The 26,417-nt window shown below is 38.5% G+C and overlaps 1 protein-coding gene and 1 long non-coding RNA gene across 4 annotated transcripts in view; one reads left to right on the forward strand and one right to left on the reverse strand.

Annotated features, from left to right (window-relative positions):
- Window positions 1-26,417, forward strand: part of ITGA2 (integrin subunit alpha 2) — a 67,517-nt gene that overhangs the window by 13,001 nt on the left and 28,099 nt on the right. The window contains exons 2-11 of one of the 2 annotated variants that reach the window (XM_050328572.1): window positions 5,838-5,961; window positions 13,678-13,787; window positions 14,796-14,887; window positions 18,640-18,754; window positions 19,188-19,315; window positions 20,431-20,579; window positions 21,642-21,792; window positions 22,209-22,374; window positions 23,579-23,652; window positions 25,023-25,161. In XM_050328572.1, coding sequence (XP_050184529.1) covers window positions 5,838-5,961; window positions 13,678-13,787; window positions 14,796-14,887; window positions 18,640-18,754; window positions 19,188-19,315; window positions 20,431-20,579; window positions 21,642-21,792; window positions 22,209-22,374; window positions 23,579-23,652; window positions 25,023-25,161 — 1,248 coding nt within the window. Of the gene's footprint in view, window positions 1-5,761; window positions 5,962-13,677; window positions 13,788-14,795; window positions 14,888-18,639; window positions 18,755-19,187; window positions 19,316-20,430; window positions 20,580-21,641; window positions 21,793-22,208; window positions 22,375-23,578; window positions 23,653-25,022; window positions 25,162-26,417 lie in introns of those variants that run through there. The other variant, XM_050328571.1, reaches the window with a different exon arrangement.
- Window positions 368-21,737, reverse strand: LOC126646901 (uncharacterized). 2 transcript variants are annotated; one of them, XR_007630455.1, is made up of 3 exons: window positions 21,659-21,737; window positions 20,622-20,719; window positions 368-2,304 (listed from the first exon to the last, which is right to left on the reverse strand). It is a non-coding gene; the product is annotated as an uncharacterized LOC126646901 (long non-coding RNA). The 2 variants fall into 2 exon arrangements; XR_007630454.1 differs by lacking the exon at window positions 368-2,304 and adding an exon at window positions 18,526-19,098.

Raw genomic sequence — 26,417 nt, forward strand, 5'->3', positions numbered from 1 at the left:
TTAGATAAAGCTAATACTTAGTGTGTGGTGAATCAGCAGGCAAAGTCTTCTTTTTTCTTGATACTGTGATTGCTAGACCTGTTTGATGCAAGCTGTAAATAACAACAGCAGTGAAAGCCTCTGTTTGACTGGATAGTGTAATGAGAGGTGAGACTTGGCATAACTGAATAACTGAGTCTGTCTGATTATGGTGTTCTGTGATATACTGCCATCTTAAATTGGAATTGCAAACTACCTTTGCAATGTAGTAAAAAGTGATGTAGGCTAAAAACAAAATGACACATTTATTATGACCCTTATGATACAAAATACAGGTTAATAATATGTTCAGTATATTTTATTAGAATTTTATAAACTTAGTTCACTAACCACATAATCAAACACCTAAAAATCTGATTTCATTTTTTCTCACCCAGTTGAAAATCTTCTTTTTTTTATATACTGGTTAATCTGAATAAGGGGTTTCAGTCAGACAGCTATTATAATGATGACAGTAAGCAACTGGTTACCAAACATACGTTTTCTGCTTGGTCACTTTAAGCTGTGAGCTTTGCTTACAAAATCAAAACAATTATGAACTGGGTGTACCTAATATGAGCTTTTACTTCAATAAAACTTGCTTCAGCTTGTACTACAAACAGAATAAAGCAAACAGAAGGCATTAGAGTTATCATTAGATGTGTCATTTATAGTTAAAGAAGAATTCCCACATGCTGAGGTTTAAAGGTGCCCAGTCATAACATGTATTACTTTTCATCCTGTTAGGAGCAAGAACATCCCAGTGCAGAAGTACAAAACCAGCAATACTCCTACATGGCAGCTCCTATGGCTTACACTGCAATAATGCATATGCTGAAATACGGGAACTCCCAGGGAAAAAGTGCTATGCCAAGAGATACTGGAGTATTTTAGAAAGCTTACAGTTTCTTTTATCCCATTAGGACTTTTTTCTTATTTTTCCTGTCTGAAGCTTGATGTTGGGAGCTGCTCGGCTGGATGAAGGTGTCCTCTTTGCAAATCAAAGTGCCCAAGCCCCCTTCCCAGTAACTGGAGAAGAACTGTTGCTTTTGAAGTCTTTAGGGAGGCTTTCATAAGCTTTAGGTTTGTATTTGGCTTCCTTTGTTCCACACGGTCTGTTTACTTGACTGTAAATAAAGTGCCATTTACAGACAGAAGTTAGGAAATGCGTTTTTACTTGCCCAACTAATATCTCATCATGATCACTGGGTCACAAAGTAGTAGTCTGTCACCAAAAGCTATTTAAATCCAGATAGTGAATTAGTTTTCTTTATTTCAAGATTCTTACATTATCAAAATTCATTGTCTGAAGGCAGCAACAGATTCTGAATCGTTCCAGCTAGAATATACAGTACTTTGAACCTAGATGCTTCAATGATTGGCACCCTTTTATTGCATAAGAGACCCTCTTATTCTGCACAGGCTTAAAATAGAGTTAAAGGAAACAGCTTTTTTTTCTTCCTTTTTTTTTTTTTTTTTGCTGCAAATGCTTGAATTTCTTTTTTTGGATACTGTATTTAGACAGTTGTACAAAGTGGATAAAAGATGTTCTAACAGTGTAAGCACTATATAAGATAGAGGAAAATGTCAGGAAAATGCCTAGTATATTAGTGCCAGTGTACACTTGCTAGGCCCAAACCAAGTAAGGTTTGTGTGGAGTAGATCTATAAAAACTGCGGATGATTATAAAAATGTGGAATTTACAGTGTGATTGAAATGTGCGGAAACTATGGTTCACTTGATAAATGTTCATGCTGAGTCAGAGTATTTGCCAGCATTTCTGCTATGATTTTTGAAAAGAAGTCATGAATGAGAGGTGAAGCTGATCCATAAAAATATTGCAGACAACAGTGTATCTTCAGAGACTGGGTGTTCTGATTTCTTTTTTTCTCTTTTGTTTTCACTGTTGTTGACTGGCTGCCTGTCCAGAAAGTGAACATAATAGAGCCATTTCTGAAGAGACCTGTGATCTGACAGACACTTTTCCATTATTCCAGGTGGACATTTCTTGCTCTCAAAGTGTTCTGATGCTTCAATGATTAAAAAGAATAAAATCAACCCTCAGTAGTAAATAGGAAGGATGAGTAAAATGGTTCAGTGAGTAGAAGGAATGGGAGGCTGGGAAGAGAAAAAGAGCATTCCTTCTGTAAGCTGGGATGAAGCCCAGAGGAACCACAAGGAGCTTGGGACAGGCGATGTCCTTGCTTCTTGGAATCAGCCCCAATCTTGGAGAAAGCAGGACCATCAGAGTGGCCTTGGGAGGTCCAGGGATGGATGCTGCAGCATCTGTGGAAGGACAGGGTGGGAGATAAACAGGCAACATGTAACTAAGCACACGTTGTGCTGACCACATCTGACTTGTCACAGCACCCTAGGGGAATTGGAATTAGCATGGGCCTTTCCTTCAGGCTGTGACAGTTGGTCCCTGTAGTTTTATCCAGTTCTAGAGGAAAATTTTGTCCTGCCTGTAGCATTTAACAAAACTCTCACCTTGGACATAATCAGAAATGTTTTCCAAGTGTTTGCACCGATCTTGGGCAATGCGCTCAGACAGCAGGTACTCAATAGTGTTACCATTTGGCTAGCAGTGTAATTTGGTAGTAACTGTGTAAGAGAGTCCAGACAGTGTAGAGTTTTTCTCTAGATGTCATTGGATTTTGGGTCAGACCGGAACTGTTTATCATTCTAGGATGTTTCTCTTCATTTGAAAGCCAGGGTTTATTTCCATGTCCACCATATGGACCATGTGGAGAGTTCTTCCATACTTATGTGGCAGGATGGCACTGCTCTATAGTCTCCTGTGGCCTCTTGGGAATTGGGTTCTGCTAATTGTGTTTGATTTCTGACTGAGGATAATATAATTTAACAGACAAAAAAATAAACCTAGCATATGACATGAGCAAAATATTTTGATAATAGTATATTAGATCAAAAAATAATAACTATCAGTAGCCAACTTCTATCTCAACTCATCCTTTCCCTCTCCCTGAAACCCAAAATATGATTATGTGAGGTTGTGTTTAGTGTCAAGAGGCTTGCAAAATGCAGAGTGATAAGTCTGTACACATTCTCTTCCCCAGTCTTAAGTAGCATGACTCCAGAAATATATTTATCTCTAAGGATGCTTCTCAAGGAACTATACTTTTAGCAAAAGGTGATTTCTTGGGTTTCAGAGGTCGGCTGTAGATAGTGGTTGTTTGAGATAACTAATATATGATTTCTCGGTTTGAGTTTGTGGTAAAAAAGTTGTAACAATGTGAGTTGTTACTTAGTCTTCTGCTAGTGACGTTTGTGTTTTCTATTCCATAGGCAAAGGTACAAAATACATTGCCATTTTTTACAGGTCATGACCTTTGCCTGCAAACCTGTGGTTGTGATTTTAGTGTTTTCACTGTGATGTTAGTATCATTATTACTGGTACAGCTAAGCTACTGTGGTGGGCTGTTTTATGCTGATATATTCCCTGTTAACCTCTGTTCCAAAGCTGCTTCTTGGACCTGGAAGAGAGTGATACCAACAGAGAGCTCTCTGCCTATTAAAACTAGAAAAACAGTTAGAATTTGATCTTATATTTTTAAGATGCCATTTCTCCCTAAAGGACCCCTGTTATAAGGGATTATCAAAAAGGCTGCCACTTTACTACACAATGACTCAATAACTGTGGTGAGGCACATTTGTGTATAGAGCAGATAAAACTCATTCTGCTTAGACACACAGGAAGGGAGTGGAAAAATGAGGATGTTGTTTAACCCATGAGCAACTCTGTGAACCTGCATTACGTGGAAACTTTGGAGAGTAGCTGCACAGTGCAACCACAGGTCATGATTTCTTCCATCATTGCCATGTCAGGAGTCCTGACGTGTTCCTTGGCTGGGCTGTAGCTTGTTCCTGGGATCCCAGTGTTGTCTCAATCCTTCTACCTTCAAGGTGGGGGAAGGAATTATCTAGTCAGAGCAGAGTCCTTCAGGGAACTCTGACCTTTCTCCTGCAGCTTCTGGAGTGGACATTTTCCTAGATATCTACCTACAGTTCTTTATCAGAAAGAAATCAGGTCCTTTATGAATGAGGAGTGGGCCCCCATGTCCTACAAAATTGTGACACATAGGACTTAGTCCCCAGCCGACATTGCTGGTTCCCTCCAAAATGGCATAGCATAGCATACCCTTTTTTCCTAGGCACACATTTATTGCTAGGAAAGCAATAAATACCATGACCACAGTGAAGTAGAGTTGCAGCATTGTGCCATGACTTATTAATGCTGTTCTACCTTGCATGTTTGTATTTCTAAGTTTTCCTGTTTGGACAACTGTTCAGACTGTTTGGAGTGAAAACAAAGGCTTCTGGCGTGATAATGAAATGACTCAAAAATGTAGGTTTTCTGATGCAGCAGATAATCTCATTTTTGTTCCAGTGCTGCAAACTAGAATACAAATAGTATTAGCTGATACAGTCAGGGCATTTTTTCTGAGCCTGGAGAATTGAGGTGAATGGAGCTACATCCAGCTGGCGGAAGTCACAAGTTGTGTTCTCCAGGGCTCAGAACAGTTTGGGAACCAGTTCTGCTTAATATCTCCATCAACAACCTGGACAAGGGAATCAAATGCACCCACAGTCAGTTTGCAGATGACACCAATTTAGGCAGGAGTGTTGATCTACTGGAGGGCAGGAAGGCTCTGCAGAGGCTGAATCAATGGAATGGTGCCATTGGTATGAGGTTCAACAAGGCCAAGTGCTGGGCCCTGCACTTGGATCATAGCAACTCCAGGCAGCACTACAGGCTCGGGAAGAGCAGCTGGAAGGTTGCCCAGTGGAAAAGGACTTCAGGATACTGGTTGACAGCAGCTGAACATGGGCCAGCAGTGTGCCCAGGTAGCCAGGAAGGCCAATGGCGTCAGCAATAATGTGTCCCCCTGTAGTGGGCACTGGTGAGGCCACACCTCAAATCCTGTGTTCAGTTTTGGGCCCCGCACTATGAGGAAGACATTGAGGTTCTTGAGCGAGTCTGTAGAAGGGCAGCAAAGCTGCTGAAGGTTCTGGAGCACAAGTTTGATGAGGAGCAGATGAGGGAGCTGGGGTGTTTAGCCTGGAGGAGTCTCAGGGGTGGCCTTATCCCTCTCTACAACTACCTGAGATGAGGGTGTAGCCCCTTGGGGGTTGGTCTCTTCTCCCAAGTAACAAGCAATAGGATGAGAGGAAATGGCCTCAAATTGTGCAAGGGAAGGTTTAGGTGGATATTAGGAAAACTCCTTCGTGGAAAAGGTTGTCAAGCATTGGAATACGCTACCCAGGGAAGTGGTGTAATCAACAGCCCTGCAGGTATTTAAAAGATCTGTAGATGTGGCACTTGGGGACATGGTTTTGTGGTGGACTTTGCACTTCTAGGTTAAGGGTTGGACTTGAGCTTGTCCAACCTGCGAGACTCTGTGATTCTAATGTACCTCATCAGGCCATTGATGTGTTTGCTGTGCTACAAGCTTAACTTATGCCTTAAGGCAAAGGAGGGTAACAGACCTCTGAATCATACATCTTGCCCCTCCTCAGCTAAAACATTCCCATTAGTAACGCTGCAACTTTGTTAAGGCAAACAGTGAATGAGTCATTCATTGCCCAGGGTATTATAACACATGTAAAGAGTGCTAGACAGGCATTACGCATGGGCAAGGTACTGTAACGAAAAGGCTATTTTTTTCAAGCATGTGTCAAAGGCTATATTTATTTTCTTCTGTTGGGGGAGCTGGCACAGATGAAGAGCCTTTTTCCAGGGGATCAAAATTCTTCTTTAATTGCTTCTGTGATAATCATAATCTTTCTGTTAACAGGCATTCTTCATAACGGCTGTGAAGCCTACAATGTTGGACTCCTGGAAGCAAAAATATTTTCTGGTCCACCAAGAGAGCAGTTTGGATATGCAGTTCAGCAGTTTATAAATGAACAAGGCAAATGGTAAGCAGTTTGAACAGCTTGTTTTATGTCCAGCTAAAAGGTTAAGGAAAAAGCATTGCAACTATTCACATTTCTTCTATAATTCCAGCTAATTCCTTTTTATATTACAGTTATTTTTTTATTAAAAAATACTTAATGTTATTAAAAGTTGAGATATTCTAAAGACATGTGTGTGATGAGTCCGGCTTTTTTTCTTAACACTATGCAATCTGAAGTTTTCTTTCTGTTAATCTTTTACTTTGATCTCCAAACACAGTTTTCTCAGGCCTACAATTTCTGTAGAATTTTAACTCTCATTTCACTCCTTCCTGTAACAATAGCTTCTTTATTACATTTTACATATATGTGGCGTATTTTTTCCACTTTAATATTGTTGAGGTTAAAACAAATTATTAGGGCTGGGGAGTTGTAATTATTAATATTAAAATTAAATTAACTTAAATCTGTATAATTTTGTGTCTGATACAGTATTAACTGTTTGCTTGTCAAAGGATGGTATATTTGGACAGAGGTAATAACACAATCCTAGCAAAAGGCCTTGTTCTGCTACATCTCTTCATCCATAGAATTTGACCTGAAATCCACTGTTGCCATAATATTGGGCTTGATGAGCAATTAGTAAAATATTTTTCTAGCAATGTTGGTTTCAAAAAGAACTTTAACATACTACCACGGAGTAAGCATATTTAGCGAAAGACACACTGTTTCCTCTTCTGCAGTCTCAGCAGCCGCAAAGCTTAAGGTATCTGTCATGGTAAGGACTATATGTCTATAAAAGTAGTTGAGAAGAACTGAACTCTTATGTGGTTACTTGTGTGTACGTGGTTTTAAGTCTACAGTAGAAAACCACACAAGATAATATATATTGTCATAAGCTGAGACATTTTAAACTTCTCATCTTTCATAGATAGTGACAGTAGATGGATACCGAGTAATTGAACCATATTCAGTAAAAAGAAATTAAGATGTCAAAATCTGAAATCCATGGCAATGCACATGAAAGTGTATTTTACAGCTGAAGTTTGGAAAAGCCCATACTGAGCCAGCTGAGGCATTTGTGCATAGCACTGCGCAGGGGCGCTGCGCAGTTCAATTGGCTGCACACGCAAATGCGTCCAACAACCTGCATCTCACTGGTGTTGCTGTGTTTACTGCCACTGACCAGGAGAAAGCAGGAGAGCAGAGCTGTATCCTCTGAATTAAAAGCTTGGCTTTTGCTTTCCTTCTGTTGGGTAGCCTTCCAGCCAACCCCATCCCCCATCTGATGCTGTGGTGGCTTCTCACTGTGTTTCTGCCTGCTTTAATTATGTTTAGTCACCCATGGATCAGAGATCTCTTTTTTAAAAAATAAACCCTAACTTCTGTATAAAGGCATTGAAGGAGAACAAAAATGTCTGCCTGAAGTGAATTGAATGCTTTTGCCTCACACATGGAGAAATTGTCTTGTTTTTTATACTTCTTGTGAGTTTTTCTATAAGCTTGTGGCAGAAGCAATGAGTGCCTGACTCACCTAAGCTATTTATGTTTTAGATTTCCCTCTTTTATTTTTACTTCAGATATAAAACCTACTCCACTACCACTTATCTGGGTAATGTGTGCTGGAGTTTTGGGGAAAAAAAGTAACTTCAGTTTAACTTTTCCTATCTTACAGAATCATAGAATCTTTTAGCTTGGAAAAGACCTTTAAGATCATTGCGTTCAACCGGTCTTCTCCTAAGTATATGAATATTTTGAATCCGGTAAACTTGCGTGTATATAGGCCCATCATCATTAGTTATTTTACTGCATCATGCCTGACCTAGCTTCAAATTCAGGGAGATTTTATCAGCTCACGTTGGAGTAACTAGGATTTGTTAGAGACTCTTCAGTGAAGAAAAGCTCCTTTCAGTCTCTCTAAATCATTAGACAAGCATTAAAAAAAAAGTGAGTCATAGTTTACTCTCATGTTCTCTTGATTTCTAGGCTATTTTCTTTCTCTCGTGACACTACATTTTCTTTCCTGTGTGCATTGTTTTTAAAAAAAAAAACAACCACACACAAAGAACAAAAACCAACCAATCAAAAAAAACCCCAAACCAAACAGAAAACTTGTTGTTTTCTTCTATAAGCAATGCAGAGGCTGCAGTCCATGCACAGAGTGCTTGTTGACATGGCTGAACTGGGAGCAAGATAAACACTCTCAGCTTGCATAAGATCCTGGTGATACTCCCTGTCAGAGGGGAGCATTTATCATCATATGCTTTTCTGAAGAGATCATCATTGTGCAGCAAGAATGTGAAGTACCTGAAAACTCTGTCCAGGCACAGTAAGTAGGGCTGCTCATCATACCAAATGCTGCTGGGGTACCATCTCTGCACAAGGTGCTATGTAAAAATACAGCTTTAAAAATCCTCCTGTATTCTCTCAAAGAGTAGAAAAGAGATAAAGATATACAGCAGATGCTAGTTATATTATTCAGCAGTATTTTTGGGAGGTGCATCTCCTGAGTCAATAAAAGTTACAGAAAATGAAAAAGAGAAGAATTTTTGCAGAACTGCATGCACCAGGATGTTTTCACCTTTGCTTGGAGATAACTTCAGAGAGAAGAAGCCAAGACAGTTCAAACAGAAGCACAGGACTATTGAAGGGGCTGGTACATGTTGGGACGCTGTGACACAAACCAACAAGGGAGCCTTTTTTTGTAGAGTCAGATGATCCAGGATAATTGGGCACCAGTCTGCTGTGCACTGATGGGCATTGATGGCATGTGATGCTCATAAAATAAGGACAAACTTGCAAGTCAAGCAAAGCTCAAGCTTTTCACAGTGTCTGGTGGGAATTTCGAAACAGGAGCTCTATAATGAACCGAAGGAAAACTGTACCAAAGAAACTCATCAATTAGAAAAGTTTAAGCAGTCCACCACACAAGTAATCAGCCACCACAGAAATATCATTCAGTTTACCCTCTGGTTCTCCCTGTTGTGAGGTCATCTCTATTTGAATCTTAAACTGAGACCAAAATCTCTTGTTATTTTGAAACATAATCTTTTAGAAAGCCAGAATGTACCCTGTCAGTTCATCTTGAATGTGCATGCCCTCAGCAGAAGCTGACAGTACATTCTTAAAAGATAACAGTACTTACTCCATGCTGAGAGTCGGTTTTATGTCTGTCTCAGGTGAGGAGGATTGAATAGCTGTATATAGTTGTTAAAATGCTTTTTCCTAGCCATTTGTGTCTTCAGACATATGCTCAGCTGTGCCTGCGTGCTTAGAATTCGGGATTTTTTTTAAATTTTGTTTCTGAATTTATGTTATGGGATTTTTCTTCTTAAAATATTTTGTTTCATCCCATATGTCAGTAATGACACCTTAATGTGCAGTGCACTTTACTGATGTATCACATAATTATTGCACTACAATATAGTTTTAAAAATCATTGCATTCTGCTCACTAGTTATCAAATACAGTGGCCAGTTCCTGAGATGCTGTGTTGTGTCTTCAGACCAATAAGATATTTTCCCAAGAAGACATGTTTCTTTGGCAACTTCTGTTGAAATCAGTACATTTTCAAAGCTTTCTGATTTTAATAAGGAGGGCCATTTATTTTGAGGAGGGTAATTTTTTTTAATTTTTTTTTAACAGAAAGCTACCATTGTTACAGCTCCAATTTATCTGCACAACAAGCTGAGTTCTTTACCCAGCTTCTGCTTTCCCTGACTGCATGCAATGCAGTTTGCCCTTTTCCTGCTTGCAGAAGCTCTGACTGCTGTTTTCTAGACTTTCAAGTTTAGCAGTCAGACCTTCTTGTCATACCTTGCTGTAGGTTTTTAAGGTTTGAGTTTTTTTCAAAAGGATCAAAAGTTTTAGATGGTGAGAAGTGTTTTAGGGAGAGAAGCATCTATGAGAGTGAAGAGTTTTCTGTTCTTCATATCTACTCATCGCTTCCTGTAATTGTAGGAAAAAGGGCAAGATGATTTAAGATATCCTTTCTACTTTTTTTCCTCTTGCTCATCTTTGCGTTTAGGGAAAAAAACCCAAAACCAATATGCAATAAAGAGCAAATGCACGAAAAGTTTAAAAAAAAAAAAAAAAACACCACCAAAAAAACCACCAAACTGGAAAATATAAAACATGCTCTGACAACAGCTGGGATTCAGCCCTTCACTATGAATTCTTATTTTTCTTTCTGCTACATCACACATTACTAGCTTTGTCATGGTGTAATTTCCCAGAAATAATTCCTGTTGCACTTTGATCTGCCGCTCCTGCAGCTTGTGTGGTAGGGCATAGCTGCTGAACTTTATTTGACTTCATGTAGTTCCATTGCTTTGTATACAGTCTTGGAGACTGATTAAGGAGATGAATAATAAAATCAGTGGCAATATTACATTATATTCACTATAGCATTATGTAAAGACAGTCTGCAAGGACACATAAGAAAGTTTTGTAAAAATAAATATTTTTAACTCATGAAAAAGACCCTTAATTAATACATTGTACATGAGACAGTTTATTTGGAAACAAGTGTTTTTAAGTATTTTAGTACTCATTTCTTGCATTCTTTCCTAATACATTTTGTTTCACTTTGCCTTATGTGCATCCTGTTTTATCACAGTAAAAAATATTTTTGTAGTTAGCAGGATGGTAGCCACATACTGTCTTCACTTCTGGTGTTTCAGAAAGATACACGTGCATTTTTGCAGAGCAGTATTGCGTAACCCTCTACTGCAATGATGTATGTTAATTTTCAAAGGCAAGTGGGACTTCCTGATTTCTAATATAGATTAAGGCTGGTATTAAGCTTAAGTAAGGCACAGCATATGAGAGAAATAATAATTATTTCCTAGGATTTTTAAGATTGGCTTAAAAGTAGAGGGCTAAGCTTGGCATAGGTCCGTTAATAACTTTTTCTCAGGCATGTGTTGATGACAAGTTTGGCTAATTAAGTCAAATAACAGAAGGAGTTTAATAGGTCTGTTTGTTTCTGAAAATAGTAATAGTTCTAAGTGTTAAATTCTGTGGAGTGGCATTTTTTGACCTACAACATAGGTGGACATTGAGATTCACAGACCCTGCAAATCTACTAGAAATACAGCAGAATTAGTTAATAAAATAACTTCCAGTGAACTATGAGGAGTACAAGCTAAATGAAAGACAAAATTAGGTTTATTTTGGGCACAGTTGGCATAGATTTAAATTTGGTTTAAAATTAGGAAAGTTCATCTTGTTTATCCTACATTTTCCTGTTTGTATTATGGAACAACTACAAGGTTAGGTTCAGGGCTAGCAAAAGTAAAATTCTCATCTGAATATTAAGGTCTAGAAGGGGATTTGGTATAAAGAGAGATGGTTCCTCAGTGTAAACAGAAGTTTGGGTTGGAATTAGTGTTGAGGTTGGGGAAAATGGGAGCCAAATAAAGCTCATGGGATGAGCACAAGTGTGCATGCTGAAAGGGAGAGAACTGCTTTTAGCAAATTGTGGGTGATGGTTGTCTCTAGAGTTTATGTCACTAGCAAGGGTGAGGGTTGGGGTAGGGCTTGGAGTTAGACCTGGAATTGGGCTTAGCTTTGCGACAGACAGTGGTCTAGCATGCTTCTCTTCCTCTCCTCTGGTACTCTCTCTGTTTATGAGTGAAACTACATGCTTTGGGCACTCAGGATAACCTGTAGCTGCAGAGCAATGCCAGCACAGTGCAGAGATTTACAGTGAGTTTCATGACCAGATGGGGTGGTTGGAGGGGCTATTTCCAAGACATAAAGTAATTCTTTGAACAGTAGCTGTCATCCTGCAAGGACTCTGAAATATGTTTCCCTTCTGGGAAACTTAGAAAACATGCAAGTATTTATAAATGTACACAGTGCAATGTCCAGCTGGACAGTTAGTGCTGAAAAGCTCATCTAGTTTCAGATATTGCACAGGCAGCATTGCTATCCATTTAAAACTGTTTCCTGTTTCCATGAAAACTCTTAGCCCTCCCTCTCCCATTTTATAACAGTATCTTTCGCCATAATACCTAACAAAGCAGGAGAGCACAACACCGTATCTTCCTCCAGTCAGTCACTGTGAACATCTCCAGCCCTCTGTGTCACTGAAGTGTTTGCAGGTTATGTTATTGGTTGGCACATGACCAGTGGAGTAGTTTCTCATGAACTCTGGTTATTTGGTCCAGAGCTGTGATGTTTCTGGTTTCCACTGTGCAGAAATGGCTCAGACAGACTCAGAAAATAACAAGATCAGAGGCTCCTTGCAGCTAATGTAACATACCTTTTTTTTATATAAATATAAAGGTATCTATATGAACCTGAGTTGCATGTTTAGAGATGCTAGAAGTACACAGAATCGTGTTCCTGCAGGCTGCATAAATCACCATTTTTGAACAAGGTAATTGAGAAGGAGGTAGGCATTTTTAAAATATTCACACAAGATGTAGAATCTGAAATCGAATCCCCACCTGAACTAGTAAACAGAATAACGTTATGTGTGCTCTTTGAGAAAGCTAAGAATGTCTCAAACTCTTTCTTGTGCATCTGAAACTATATATTTTTGTCATAGCCATTTTATTCGAACTCATTATAAAATTGCAACAGTAAAATCAGATTATCCCTGGAAAGGTAATATGATATATAGCAATTACTTTGAAATATAATAATTTCAGAAAATTTGAGGGGGTTTTATAGTGCAAAGTATATTTGAATTAACTGCCTATAAAATTTTACAGGACAACAGTTTTGCTTTAAGCAACGTATTGACCAACTGAAAAAGATGGTTTCTAATGAAACCCCATATTCTATACTGGGGCTCCATTGCTTGTCCTTTTGCTATCCCCAAAATGCATTAATTACTCCCATGGATTGTTCTGTTTGAAAAGAAAAATCATGTTGTTGCTGGAGAAAATAACCAGTCCCTGCTTTTCGGTCATCTCTTTCATTTTTTTAATATCCCTTGAGATCATCTTCATTCTTTCAGATAATTGTGTTGAAAAATAGGTGTTCTTAAGCAATATGGCCAGGAGATGAAATAACACTTTTGTGAAGGCTTTCACATAAAAATCAGAGGAGTCTTGAGGAGCAGATACTGGAGGGAAAACCTTATGGCAGATAAAGAAATGAGTCAGAGAACATGAATCACTTTGTGTTGCAGGCACAAATTATCAAAAGTCTTAAATTTCTTGTTCAGGATTACAGACTTCATGTAGCAGATTGTTACCACCTGCAGTTATTTCTTTATGACTCAGTGTTATCAAGGTGTGGTATTGTTCAAGCTCAGACAGAAGTGTTTGACTATTGCTGAGCAGATCCTATAGAAAATGTTTCTTATCATTAAAAGAATAACTTAAAAGGAATCAGTTAATGATTAACTGATAGAACAGTAAGTAACTTGTCTCTCAATCTCCAACATATATATTTTAAAATTTTTATGTATCTATACATATTAATATCTTTGCTGTATTTCTTCTAACCTACGACATATTGTCACAGAAAAAAACGGTACATGTTTGAGGCAGCTGGATCCCCAAAGGCTTTTTCCCTTCTTCTTCTCCGCCAAAGCTGCCCTTGGTGAATCCAGTGTATTGAGATGGAAGTAAAGCTTTTGCACAGTTCTGGAGAAGACTCCTACTCCTGAATGCCCTAGGTGCTGTGTCTTGTGAAAGCCTCTTTATTTCTTATCTGTGGTGCAGTGATGCTGCTGAACTTCCCAGTATCATTAAGGACCTAATGAAGTTTATGTTACTTTAGGTTGTTGGTTGGTTCACCCTGGAGTGGCTATCCTGCTAACAGAACTGGAGATATTTATGCATGTCCTGTTGGTACATCCAAAGCAACATGTAAAAAATTGAATTTACAAGGTAATATATAACATTATAATTATATTCTTATATATATTTTATATATTATTATTATATATATTATTAATATATTATAATGTCTTGCTGCAATTTTTCAGTTTTCAATTGTTTTTGTATGATGACAATCTACCCTTATTAAAACTTTTCTTAACTAGCTCTCTCTTAGTCTCTGTGGGGGGATGTGTGTGTGTGTACTGCAAGCCCTCAGTGCCAGCTGCTGATAAGACCAGTGTCTGTCTGAGCCATAATTGGTGCTGGCAACTTGAGTCAGGCCAGGGTGTGGGCTTCTGGCCTGTGGAGGCACTGAGGGTCTGAGCTGCTGGAGGCACTGGGGTCTCAGTGTCGCCCCTGGGGTCTTGAACCTCCAGACATGGAGCAAGAATGGTGTAGGTCCCAAAGCCATCTGAGCCAGGGCTGTGTGTCATTGAAGGGCTCCTTGCTGGCATCCTGGGGTGGGCTGCTGGGATGATGAGTGTCCCTGTCTTCCCCAGACCAGGTACGGGGGTATGTCTGTGTGTTTGCAAACAGTATAAAATGGAGTTCACATTTCGATACAGTGAAAATGTTGGACAGCAGAGCATGCTGAGATGCCTACTTTATGTTTCTTTGTGGTGCAGAGCATTTCTGCCCTCCACCCCCCTTCCAAGTTTTTGTCTACAGCCTGATAACTGAATCAGAATGTCCTGAGGAATGTAACAGTAGCTGTTCAGCTGCAGCTACTCAGGCAGCCAAAAATAGGCAACAGGTAGTGTGTTTCTCTTTTGCCTTCAGCTTTCTTGAAGGCAGATACTCTAAATGGCCATACTTGATTCATCTCTATAGTTAATGGCTTGCAATTTTTTGACAAAGATTACTTTTTGTTTCTTTTGTCTCAGAATTGTATGCAGCCATTTGGAAAAGGCACCTTAGATTCTGAGAAATCAAGTTTTTGTAAAGGAATTCTAACTTATTAAATTGCTTCTACATTTTATTATTATTCTGTCATTACTTAATCTCATTTTATTTCAGCTTTAATAAATATTCCAAATGTGACTGAAATAAAGGAAGACATGAATCTGGGCTTGACTCTGATACAGAACTCAAAAACAGGAGGATTTTTGGTATGTATCGACATTGTATTCAGTATACACAGAAATGCTTGAGGGGAATGAAGAAACCAGAGTTCTCTACATTTTTTATAAGTCCAAGCTAAATATATTTTATTAGCATTTGATAGGGTAGTACAGATTGGTACATCTTTTGCATATTTTAAAATATCCTTTACCCCTGTCATTAGCTGGGGTCCAAAATCAGGAAAAGTGTGAAACTTCTCCTTTGTAATTTATCTAAACAACCTGTGGAAGGGCTTATAAATAAAGACTCAGTAATATAAATTGGACGATATAGGCAGTAATATTACCACCATTATATTCTTTAAGGGAATCTTTTATAGTTCTGATTGTGTTTCAAAAGACTGTATCTTATCTCTCCTCCAACATATGCAATTGCATAGGGACTATCCTCCTGAGGTGTTAGGATTTCTAGTCCCATGGATTTAAGAAGTGTTTCATTTGGTTAGTGAGCTGGAGGAGGATGCATTTTCTGTGTGTATGTGCTGCAAACCACTGTCCTTGGAGCCTGTGAAACAGATTTCTTAACTGAAAGAAGTGAGTGTCTGTTTAGTATGTTTTTTTATATAATCCTAACCATAAGCATGATAACTATTGCTGTATAGGTGTATTTCAGTTGATGTGTACATTGTAGCCATTTGCAGTAAATAAGTGGAACAATAAATTACAGATAAAAGAGCTTTGAGATTCTCTTTAAGCTTTGTATTTTTCAGTTGTATCTTCCTAGTAATCACAAAAGTATTCAAATATTTATTATATTCGTTAACACATAGTCCAGTTCACTGAAGTACTTAAAAGTAGGCCTAATTCCAACACTCTTGCAGTTAGTAAAGTTATTCATAACTTCAAACTACAGCAAGAGTGCTTTTCTAGATTTTTAGTTTAAGAAAGTACTGATTAAAAAAAAAAGTTATTCTGTCTCTTGAGTAATACTTTTAATTACTGTTAGTGATGTTCTATGAATACCCATTTTTAATCAGTATCAGTAATTGCAGTGTTTGAAAATGTCTCATGCGGGAAAGGTTCTATTTTCTAATAATATTTTAACTTTTTTCAGTCAAAAAGAATTTCCCGATCTATGTGTTACTGATTGACTGTCCTTAAATTGTATGAAGTAAAAATAAAAAGAAAGGTTGACTGGTTAGATGAACAGCCATGTCTTTGGCAACAGGAGTTCTTTTTGACATATGGAGAATGGGACAGGTGCTTATCAGCCTCAACAAATACCAAAAGCCCACAATTGTGGCAAGTATTGGGCTACGCGGGTAGAATGCCTGCTCATAATTGCACACTGCTGCCAGCCAGGACTTTGCTCTGGGACTCTGCAGCAGCTGGCCTTTGTGATGGGCTCTTTGGGTTGTGCTTAGGGCTTCCTCCTCCTAGCTCACTGTTTTCCTTCCTCCTGTGGCTGTTTCCCTCTCTGTCTCCATCCATTTGCTGCTTGCCCAGGCCCCATGCCTGGGGCAGGACTCAGCCTGTAGAGTCTGTGCCGTAGCTCATGAGTTCTGCTGGTTCATCTGTTTGATGCCATGTGAATGCTTCCCACAGGTATCCTAAGTACAGGGCAGTCATTCCCCACATGCTCATTACATTTTTCTGAGGCATGCTTCGTCCTGTTGGAGACATGCTTAAGAATTTCACTGATGGTTAACAACATTTTTTTGGATTTCTCATTTAAGCTTCCATCGGTTTGTTTTTGGTTTAGTTGAAAGAGACAGCTCCCATCTACTTGCATGGAAAATCTCCCTTCTGTATTTGACACCTCACAGTCGCTCTCCTTTGTCCTTTGCTTTGCTAAACAAACATGGAATTTTTTGGCTGAAATGTGCTTTTTGAAATAAACCTCTCTCAAACAGGAATGACCATATCTATTTCGTATTCCACATGAGTCTTTCCAGGACACTACAACTGTATAGTATTTGGTATTTCCCCAGCTCAACAGCAAGTGGTTCTTGTCACACATCTTTAAGCCGTATTTGCTTTGCGTGCTGGCTGTGTGCGTATGGTCATCTGCAATCAGCCAGTGTCTGCTTCTCTCTCTTCCATTCAATGACCTTCCTGTTTATGTCCATATTTCTTAACATAAGTCCTGAAGGGCAAGTCTGTGCGCCTTTCTAGTATTCCACCTTTCAAGTTCATCAGTCCTTGATATGTGATCTCCCTGCATTAATGATACATCTTAAGTTTCTGACTGTAATAATGCTAGAACATTAGAGTTTTCCCCATTTTTTTTAAGTGAAGATCAGCCAAGATTATTAGAACATTTTTGCTTTTTCTTCCAATAGTGACATCAGAGTTTTGAATTACTACCAATACAGAAGAAAATTAGAAAATGGGCAAATGAGATTGATCTCAAAAGAACTTTAAAGACCAGTAGCTCTTCTCCAGATTTGTAGTTACCAATATAGATGACTTATTTTGTACTTTACCTCTCAAAAATCTGTCTTTTCCAGTGAAAACTAATCATCCCTTATGTGGCAGCTAAAAAGAGCACTTAAGATCTGAGAATGTAGATACACTTCCTTCTTCTCGTCCACAAAATCTGATTTCTGGTCAAATATCTTAGGACAGTGGGATGTGTGACAGGTTAGTCACACATAGGATAGTGTCCATTTACTTTTGACCTTAATTACGTTCCCTTCCACTCTCACTCCCCCACTGCAATATTCTTGAGAAAAGGGTGATACTGCTGTTTTCCCTCTCTTCTCTTCCTAAATAGAGATGGTGCATCCTCTGTTTACCAGACTCTCCTGACTGGGGCAATCAGAGAGTATATATAAGTATTATATATATATGTTATATACATATATATATAAAAGTATATATATATATATATACAGAGAGTATATATAAGGAAGTATATATAAGGAAGCCATCAGAACTGTTGGACAAAGGTTATGTAGAGGTGTTTCATTTTGTGTGTCTTTTTCTTTTCCCCCGAGTCCTAATATTATTTTCTTTTAAAATATACCGCCACCGTACACATCTACAGCTAGCTGCCCCCCCACCCTCATGACAAAACAGTCTTCGTATTTTTTTTATCCAGGTGCTTTCGTACCTACTCTTCTGATATCAGAGTTGTGGTTTTCATGCGGCCAGCTCATGTCCTGTTACAGAGATGGTTTTCATCAGGGAAGTGGGATTATTTCCCCCAAAAGGCAATGAAACATGTAGCCGAGGGGCGTGTGAGGCCGGGTCAAACTTCTTTTAGTGTGGCTGAACAGGGGGCAGCGCTCACTGTGAGGCTGCCCTCTCACTGGAGCTGATGTCGTTTACCTGGTAAATACTTTGGCAAGGGGAGTTTCCCTTGGGAGCGCGGCTCCCCCCGGCGCGGCCGTGAGGGCCGGGCTCTCGGCCCGCCTTGTCCCACCAGCCCCGTGCCCGGGGCGCTGCCGCCACCTGCCGGCCGCGGGCGGCGCCGCAGCGCGGCCTGGGCGGCGCGGGGGGGACCCCCTGGCCGGGCTGGCAGCGAGGGACGGGGAAATCTGCGCCCATCCTGCGGGACTGGGATCACCCCGGCTAGGAAAGCCTCCCCGTGGGAAGGCCTGTGAGAGCGGCTACACTGACTGAAGAGGTTCGGCCTGGTAACCCAAGAGGGGTCCCCTAATCTTACGTGCTTCTAGCCTCCTTGTTGTGGGTTTGTACCTATATGCCTCTAGGCCTGCTTGTTATGCGTTTGCATGTAGATACGGTGAGATAAATACTGTGTTATTTTTATAGTTTCTTTTTTTGTTGTTTTTAAGACTTGTGGTCCCTTGTGGGCACAGCAGTGTGGAAGACAATACTATGCAACGGGAGTTTGTTCTGAAATCAGTCCAAGTTTCCAGATCCTAAGAAGCTTTTCTCCTGCTGTTCAAAGTAAGGAAACGTGTGCAAAACAGATTCAATTAAAAACAAACAAACAAACAAAAAATCCACCCCAAACCAACAACAACAAAAAAAATCCCATATCAAATTAAGTCAAGCTACATTGTGTTGAGGACAGTTGATTTTGATTTCTGAAAAAATGTATGTGCCAAAAGCAAAGTCCTGTGATGGATACATAAGGACTGACAAATCATGACCCAGTGCTGATGTGAATATGATCTTGCTCCTCTGTATTCAGAGGCATTGCACCAGTCCAGGCTCCAAACCTGCGTACGGTTCTTCTGAGTCCTCATTCTGGCAAAGCCTTCTGATCTGAAGTGTTTCTTGTGTGAGACCTAAATAAATAAATAAACCCCTGGATTTAGCTGAGGAGTATATTGAGACTGCAAGTGCATTTAATGTCCACTTTTTGTTTTTGTTTCAGAGTGTTCCTCTGTTATAGATATTGTTGTGGTTTGTGATGAGTCGAACAGCATTTATCCCTGGGATGCAGTGAGGGCATTTTTGAAAAAATTTGTACAAGGCCTAGACATAGGCCTTAACAAGACCCAGGTAAGTCAAAGGCATATTTGAGAAAGACAAAATAAAAAAAAAAAAAAAAAAAAAAAAAAAAAAAAAACCACACAACAAAAAAAACCCACAAAACACCACACCAACCAATTTTAAAAGAAACCAAATGTGATTTAGTGTAACTACAGTAGCTCCCCCAAAGCCACAGATTATGTAATTAATCTATTCAGTGTTGGGGATTTTACCTCCCAGCTAACCTATTTCAAAAGGAATTAGTAATTTAATTTGAAATATAAACCAACTGAAGTAGAAGTCTAGGTTATACATAGGTGAGTCAGATCTCTTTCATACATTTGGTGCAAAAATAGTTAAAATATAGTCTATTGGAATCAGATTAAAGTAGAACAGGTTTCTAATGGGCTTTCATATAGCTCTTACTTTCCAACTACTGCATCTTTAAAATAGGAGTTTTTCCTTCTGGGTTACTAACTGATCTTCGAGTTCTATTTTCCTTTTAATTTGATGATGGTAAGGAAAATTTTATTGCCTTCTGTCTTTACAGTTGTCCATTTTCCATAAAGAGCTCTGGGAATAAAGACTGGGGCATTGGAAATCTCTCTCCCAAAGACTACCTTCTTCCTTGGGATTATTGGGAAGTGAGGTGCTTAAAAGCTAGGCTTCCTTCTTTCTGAACCTCACCTTTAGCACCTTCTCTTTTTTTTTTTAAACCCTATATTAAAAATAAATAGGGTTTGCAATGCTGCAAAGTAACGAACCTTTAGGACTTCCTTAGAAGAGATCAGAGTGAGGTGCTGTCAGCTTGTAGAATTTTTCCTATTTTCTTATTTTTCCCAGAGCTCCGTATATTATTACTATCCATAAGCTCTTTCAGAAGTAACCAAGCAAACATTTAATGTTTGGTGTTTCATATTTTTGCGTTAACATATATAGGTCCCTAATAAATGATAAAGGTGCAAGAGCATTTTAGTTTTCTTTGTTTTCCATGTGTTAATATTAATTGGTTTTGTATGTGTTGAAAGAAAATTATATCCTCATATGCATCTGCAGGGCTTTTATTCCAGCCTGATAAAAGCATTGTGGTTCTATGTAACTAATTGAAATTCATGATAGTCTAACATAATTTTTTTATTGCATAGGTGGGTTTAATTCAGTATGCTAATGATCCCCGTGTAGTCTTCAACTTGAATACGTATCAAACAAAGGATGAGGTTGTTAAAGCAATGGAGAGAACATCTCAGAAGGGAGGAGATCTCACTAATACTTTCAAAGCTATTGACAATGCAAGGTGGGACACACTGGTTATTACTGTGCAACTATTGTAACTTACCTTAAACAGCAAGGAGAGCATCCTGATTTCATTCCCACTAGTAGACAATTTGCTCAGGGCCTCTGAGTAGGTTCCCAGTGGTAGGCAGAATCCTCCAGCTGCATTTCAGAATGGTACAGGAATACGTAAACTAGACTTACTGAAAAGCATGTTGTTAAACATTACACTAATGTAATTCTGGTACCCAGCAGAGTTGCTTGTTCTGTCACACATGTTTAAACGTGACAGTGCATCAACACAATGGACAAGGTTTTAGGAAGGATTCAAAACCATTGAAAGAAGTAGAAGTTTATCCAGAGTTTCAGTGGGGCCTGAAAGATTTGTTTTTGCAGGTCAGGCTTTGGTTGATTGCAGAGAAAAGAAAATCTCTTTGTTGTCAGTTTGTCACTGCAGCACCAGCAGCATGAAAAGTAGGAAAAGCTTAAATCAATGTTCTGTGGCTCTGAATATGTATACAAACCAGGTCTGTTTTTCAACAGGAAGATGCTGTTTTTAAGCTGAATCAAGGGTAGAACTCTAGGCCAAAATGCATGCTGAATCAAATGGCCTTGAAAATTCGTTTAAGAGGAGTCTCAGCCATCAATAGAGTAAATATTTCCAGTAGTACTGAGGAGCCTATTATTAATTCTCCTCCACTTTTGTCTGAACTTGGTGATACCAACTCCTGGTGTCATAAAACTTGAGTATTCTAACAAAACCCTCTTTTTGTTTAGGAATATTTTTACAAAAAAAAAATATTCAGGTTTTCAGGGAATTTACATTTCTGTCAGAAATACCATCCAGTTCTTCCAGTCCTACTTTTTTTTCCTTCTAATCCTTTGTACATTTCTTATGGCTCTTTGAGCAGTGGTTTGTGAAGAAGTTATCAGGCACATAGGTGAAAACTCTTATTGCAGAATGTTAATGCACAAAGAAAAATTCACTGCAGAAGCACCGTGTTCCAAGTCAGTGATGGACGTATTCATTACAGTATATATACTGAATTCCATGCATTGTAGACTGACATGTATTTTATGACAGACAATACGCCTTCTCACCTGAATCAGGAGGACGTCCAGCAGCCACAAAAGTAATGGTTGTTGTGACAGATGGTGAATCACATGATGGCTCCAACCTGAAAACAGTGATAGGTAAATGCAATGAAGACAATATAACCAGATTTGGCATTGCTGTAAGTAATACTAAAATTATATAATATTGCAATTTTTAAAGATTGTTTTGTTGTGCCTGTACGAAAGTGCATGTTCTATACATAAGTGGTATATAATGCATTCATTGTTGCACTGGTGAGACTGAAATTAAATAAGTGAAATACTAGTGAAATACTAGTCTTCTTTACTGGCTGAAAGAGCAATGCTAGTATTGCCTGAGCAACTTAAATAATTTTCTCTTTTGCCATGTGTTATATATTATTCCTGTCTGAATGCTCCCTTGCATAGGAATACAGTCTGATAAACGATTCAGTAATATGAATGAAGGTAATTCTTTTTTTTTAATATGTAGAATATTTGCTCAAATAATACAGAAGGAAATGGGGAAACACTATGATTTCTTTCACTCTTCTCATTTTGCTGTTTTTTACCCAAGGTTTTGGGATACTTAATCAGGCATGAACTTGATACTAAAAACTTAATTAAAGAAATCAAGGGAATTGCTAGTCATCCAACAGACAAGTATTTCTTCAATGTGTCATCTGAGGCTGCACTGCTGGAAGAAGCAGGAACACTTGGAGAGCGCATTTTTAGTATAGAAGGTAAAATACTCAGTGTCTATGAAAAATTAGATCACATTTTGCCAGCTGACAAGCTAAGAATTTTATTTAGCTTCAGCTTAGAGTAGGATTGTGAAAATGAGAGGCAGCTGGAGCTGCAGGCTACTCCCTGCTCACCAGGAAGGCTCTGGTTTGCACAGGTGTTCCTCCAGCTACTTCACCCCTAATAATCCCAAGCTTCAAGTTAATTTCTGCAGTTTGTGGAAAACGTTCCCCAGTTGATGAAAATTTCTATAAATTCATCATGGGCTTCAGGCATAGGGGTTGTCCATATGTGTCCAAATGTATTTGGAACTATTACCATCATCTTTATGCTTGTCTGCTGTACCTGTGTGAATACTAAACAACTGTAAATTTAAAAAACCGAAAGACTTGCTTTACTGATTCTGGAACTGAAAAGCTACAGTAGTGCAATCTGTGTGATGCCTACCAGGCTCCATCCCTAGCATCACCCACACTTTTGTGTACTGTTTGAAGTAAGATGTTGCAGAGGTGACTCAGAGACACTTTGTCCCCCCAAAGCCAGCCTTTAAATTTTTATTTAAATTCAGACCTTGTTTTGAAGTCGTGTAATCTGCCCCCAGCCCTCCGTAAGGAGCTGCAACTTTCCTGTGCTCAGGATGGAACTTCTTTCTCTGTCACCCCATCTATTCTTTACCGGTCCTATGGTGGTAGTCAAAGCAAGAATATAGGTTGAGCTCCCCATCTTGAGTTTTCCTGAGTACTCTCATTGAATTCCCATCCATCTACTTTGGGAAATATTCCCAGATGTCACAGTATTTTTCAAGACAATTACAACAGTTTGTATAAGTCCTACATTCATATTCTGTTTGAAACTTGTGAATATACAGTCATTTAAGGTGCTAATTTCAGTGTATTATTAATGCTTCCTAGGAAACAGAAAAAGACAGTGACAAGACTGTGCAAGCTGATTCAAACTGTCTTTATCATCATCTTCTGCCTTTTTCTTTTTAAGAGATTTATAGCATTATGGCTCCATCTTATCATTTCCCATTAAATCCTCCAAATTTTCTATAGTTTCCCAGCTCTGATTTCCATTGTTTGTAAATGTTTTAGCAGAATTGTTGGATATATACAGACCCTATATAGCTAAACTCAGAGGCAGCAAGATTGGGTCTTGTGTGGCTCTAAAGGGTTAACTATATGTGGATATCCATTTTACCAGGTACAGATCAAGGTGATACTTTCCAAATGGAAATGTCCCAAGTGGGCTTCAGTGCGTATTACTCACAAAAAAAGGTATGTGAATATAATTATTTAATGATATGAGTAGATATAATTATGTAGACATGAGTGCAATGAAATAAGAGTAATAAAGCACAATGTCCAATTTTAAGATCTTTTTTAAAAGTGAGTGAATATCAAGTTATCCTTTTCATTTTTCCTGTACTTGAATGCCACTAATAGATGGTGTATAACTCTAAAATGAAAAACTATATATTAATATATGAAGTTGAATAACAGTTTCTTTCATTTAGTGGTTTTGAGATGTGTTAACACAATGATTTCCATGATTTCTGAATTCATGTAGCAGGAAAAAATCAACTGTTCCATGTTTGTGTCTGGAGTTGAATAACTCAGAAGAATTGAAACTACATTCTAAGTCTGGTATATATCTAGGAAGTCACCAAAACATAAATAAATCAAGTCTGAAAATATTTATTAATTATAAAATTAATAATAGTTCTTTATATTTCATTTAGAAATTAGAAAGAACAAAAATTAGACATATTTTAATGCTAATAAATTATAAGATTATCTTGACCAAATAGGTCCTTTTTGTAAAACTCAAGTGTAGTTCAAGAAGTTTTCAACTGAAAATATAAGAAGATTGTATCTTTTTTTATAGCCCTTAAAGATGAATGAAATAATTTTTATAAGTTGTTCGTATTTGCACAAATTAAAGTTTTAAATTATGAAGCACTTGATGCTAGGAAATACGAAACATTTGGACATTCCTTCAGGAAAATTACACGTCCAGTTTTATTGTAGTTTTCAGTAACAGTATCTGAGTTCAGTGAAGAATTTTAATAATTCGAACAAACTAAACTGTTTCTTTTCTGTGTGCAAGTCTAAGACTAAGTATTTCTGTATGAAGTATTCTGTTGGAGTTTAGATTTAACTGTTCTCTCAAGAACATCTCCTTACATAATGAAATTCTGAATCTATTTCCATCAGCTTTTGTGTGCTATCTTTGGCACTTTTGTTGTCAAAAAGGGGGCTTTAGCTTTTTTTTACAGCTTTGTTTGCGTGATCCTCAGTCTTCTGAGGATCATGAGTGCATAAAAGCATTGACTTAGCAAGCCCAACCCCAGGGTGGACAGACTTAGGAAATTGTGTCTAAATAAACCCATTTTATCTTGAGTTGCAATGCCATGGGAACTAAAGCAGTCACTTATCCTCTTGTAGTGGAGGGGTGATAGTCCCTCCTAATAGGGCAGTAAATTCCTGCAACTATAAGCAGCTCCAGTCAACTACCTGCAGTCTTTAGACTGTACATCACTGCTTTAAACACAGTGATATGGAAAAATATCTATGATAACTGCAACTTTGCTCACACTTTTTCTATATCAGGTAGTTCTAAAATGTTGACTTTTATTTTTTTAAAGGATGTTCTGCTGCTGGGTGCTGTTGGGGCCTATGACTGGAGTGGAACAGTAGTACAAGAATCCTCAGACAGAATCACCACCTTTCCAAGCCATGTGTTTGAGAAGATTCTACAGGACAGAAATCATAGTTCATATCTAGGTAAGGAGCTAAAATGCAAATCTGGAAACTTATCAAAGCTTAGTTAAAATATAAAAGTACTTGGAAAATTCTCCTCTAGCCAGATCCCTGTTACAAACTGATTTGAAATATGAAAAGAATTTTTGGTTGAAAAATATTTAATTTACTGGTCAACAGTTCATTGAATCAGATCTTTACTGTGCTATTAAATTCGCCTCATACCAATGTGGTAAACTGAAAAAAAGTCAGATCGTGTCACTGTTGTGGTTTAACCCCAGTCAGCAGCTAAGCACCACACAACCACTCACTCCCTCCCCTTGGTGAAGAGGGGGAGAGAGTCGGAACAGTAAAAGTGAGTGAACTGGTGGGTTGAGATAGAGATGTAACAGTGACTTGGGAAGACAAACACCAACACCATACCCCCTTCCTCCTCTTTCCCTCAGCTTTATATGCTGAGCTTGATGTCATATGGGATGGGATATCCCTTGGGTGAGCTGGGATCAGCTGTCCTGGCGGTGTCCCCTCTCAAATTCTTGTACCCTCCAGCCTCCTTGCTGGTGGGGTGAAGGGAGGAGCAGAAAAGCCTGTGACCTTGTATGAGCACTGCTCAGTGATAGCTAAAACATCCCTGTGTTATCAACACTGTTTCCAGCGTATATCCAAAACACAGCCCCATACCAGCTGCTGTGAAAAAATTTGACTATATCCCAGCTGAAACCACCACAGTCACAGAGGCATAATAAATCACGGGATTTTAAAAAGCTTCTAAGTGAATCATTGTGGGTCCCTTCTGTTATATTTGTATGTTCTTCCCCAGTTCCATGTGGATGAGAAGCTGATTGACTTGCTGTTGTTTCATATGTGCGTGCTATTTTTTTGGCCTTTTCCAGTTCAGTTTGTAGTGTTAGAAATATTGCTACCATTTAATAGAGGTCTTATTTATAATCCCCATATGTATTCTTTGACACGTTTTTGTGATCCAGTAAAGCCAGTCAGGTTGTATTCTCAGTTCACTGAAATGTTTTCTGCAAACTTTAACATGCCTGCTCTGGTGATTTATCCCTGAATATGCTACTACATTAAACACCTGTAATTTCCTTAAAATTATTTAATAAGATGCTATTTTTGCAACTAACATACCCTTTTTTCCCCCGAGGACTCAGCATTACTTGAATCCAAAATAATTAATAAATCCAAACCCAACCTAATGAGGAGTAGCTTTTTTTCATGTGTAACCTCTTCAGACTTTCTCTTACTTCCTTTTTATAATAATTTTT

The sequence above is a fragment of the Myiozetetes cayanensis genome, unplaced genomic scaffold (assembly GCF_022539395.1).
Source record: "Myiozetetes cayanensis isolate MyiCay16 unplaced genomic scaffold, myiCay2020 scf4, whole genome shotgun sequence".
NCBI lineage: Eukaryota > Metazoa > Chordata > Aves > Passeriformes > Tyrannidae > Myiozetetes > Myiozetetes cayanensis.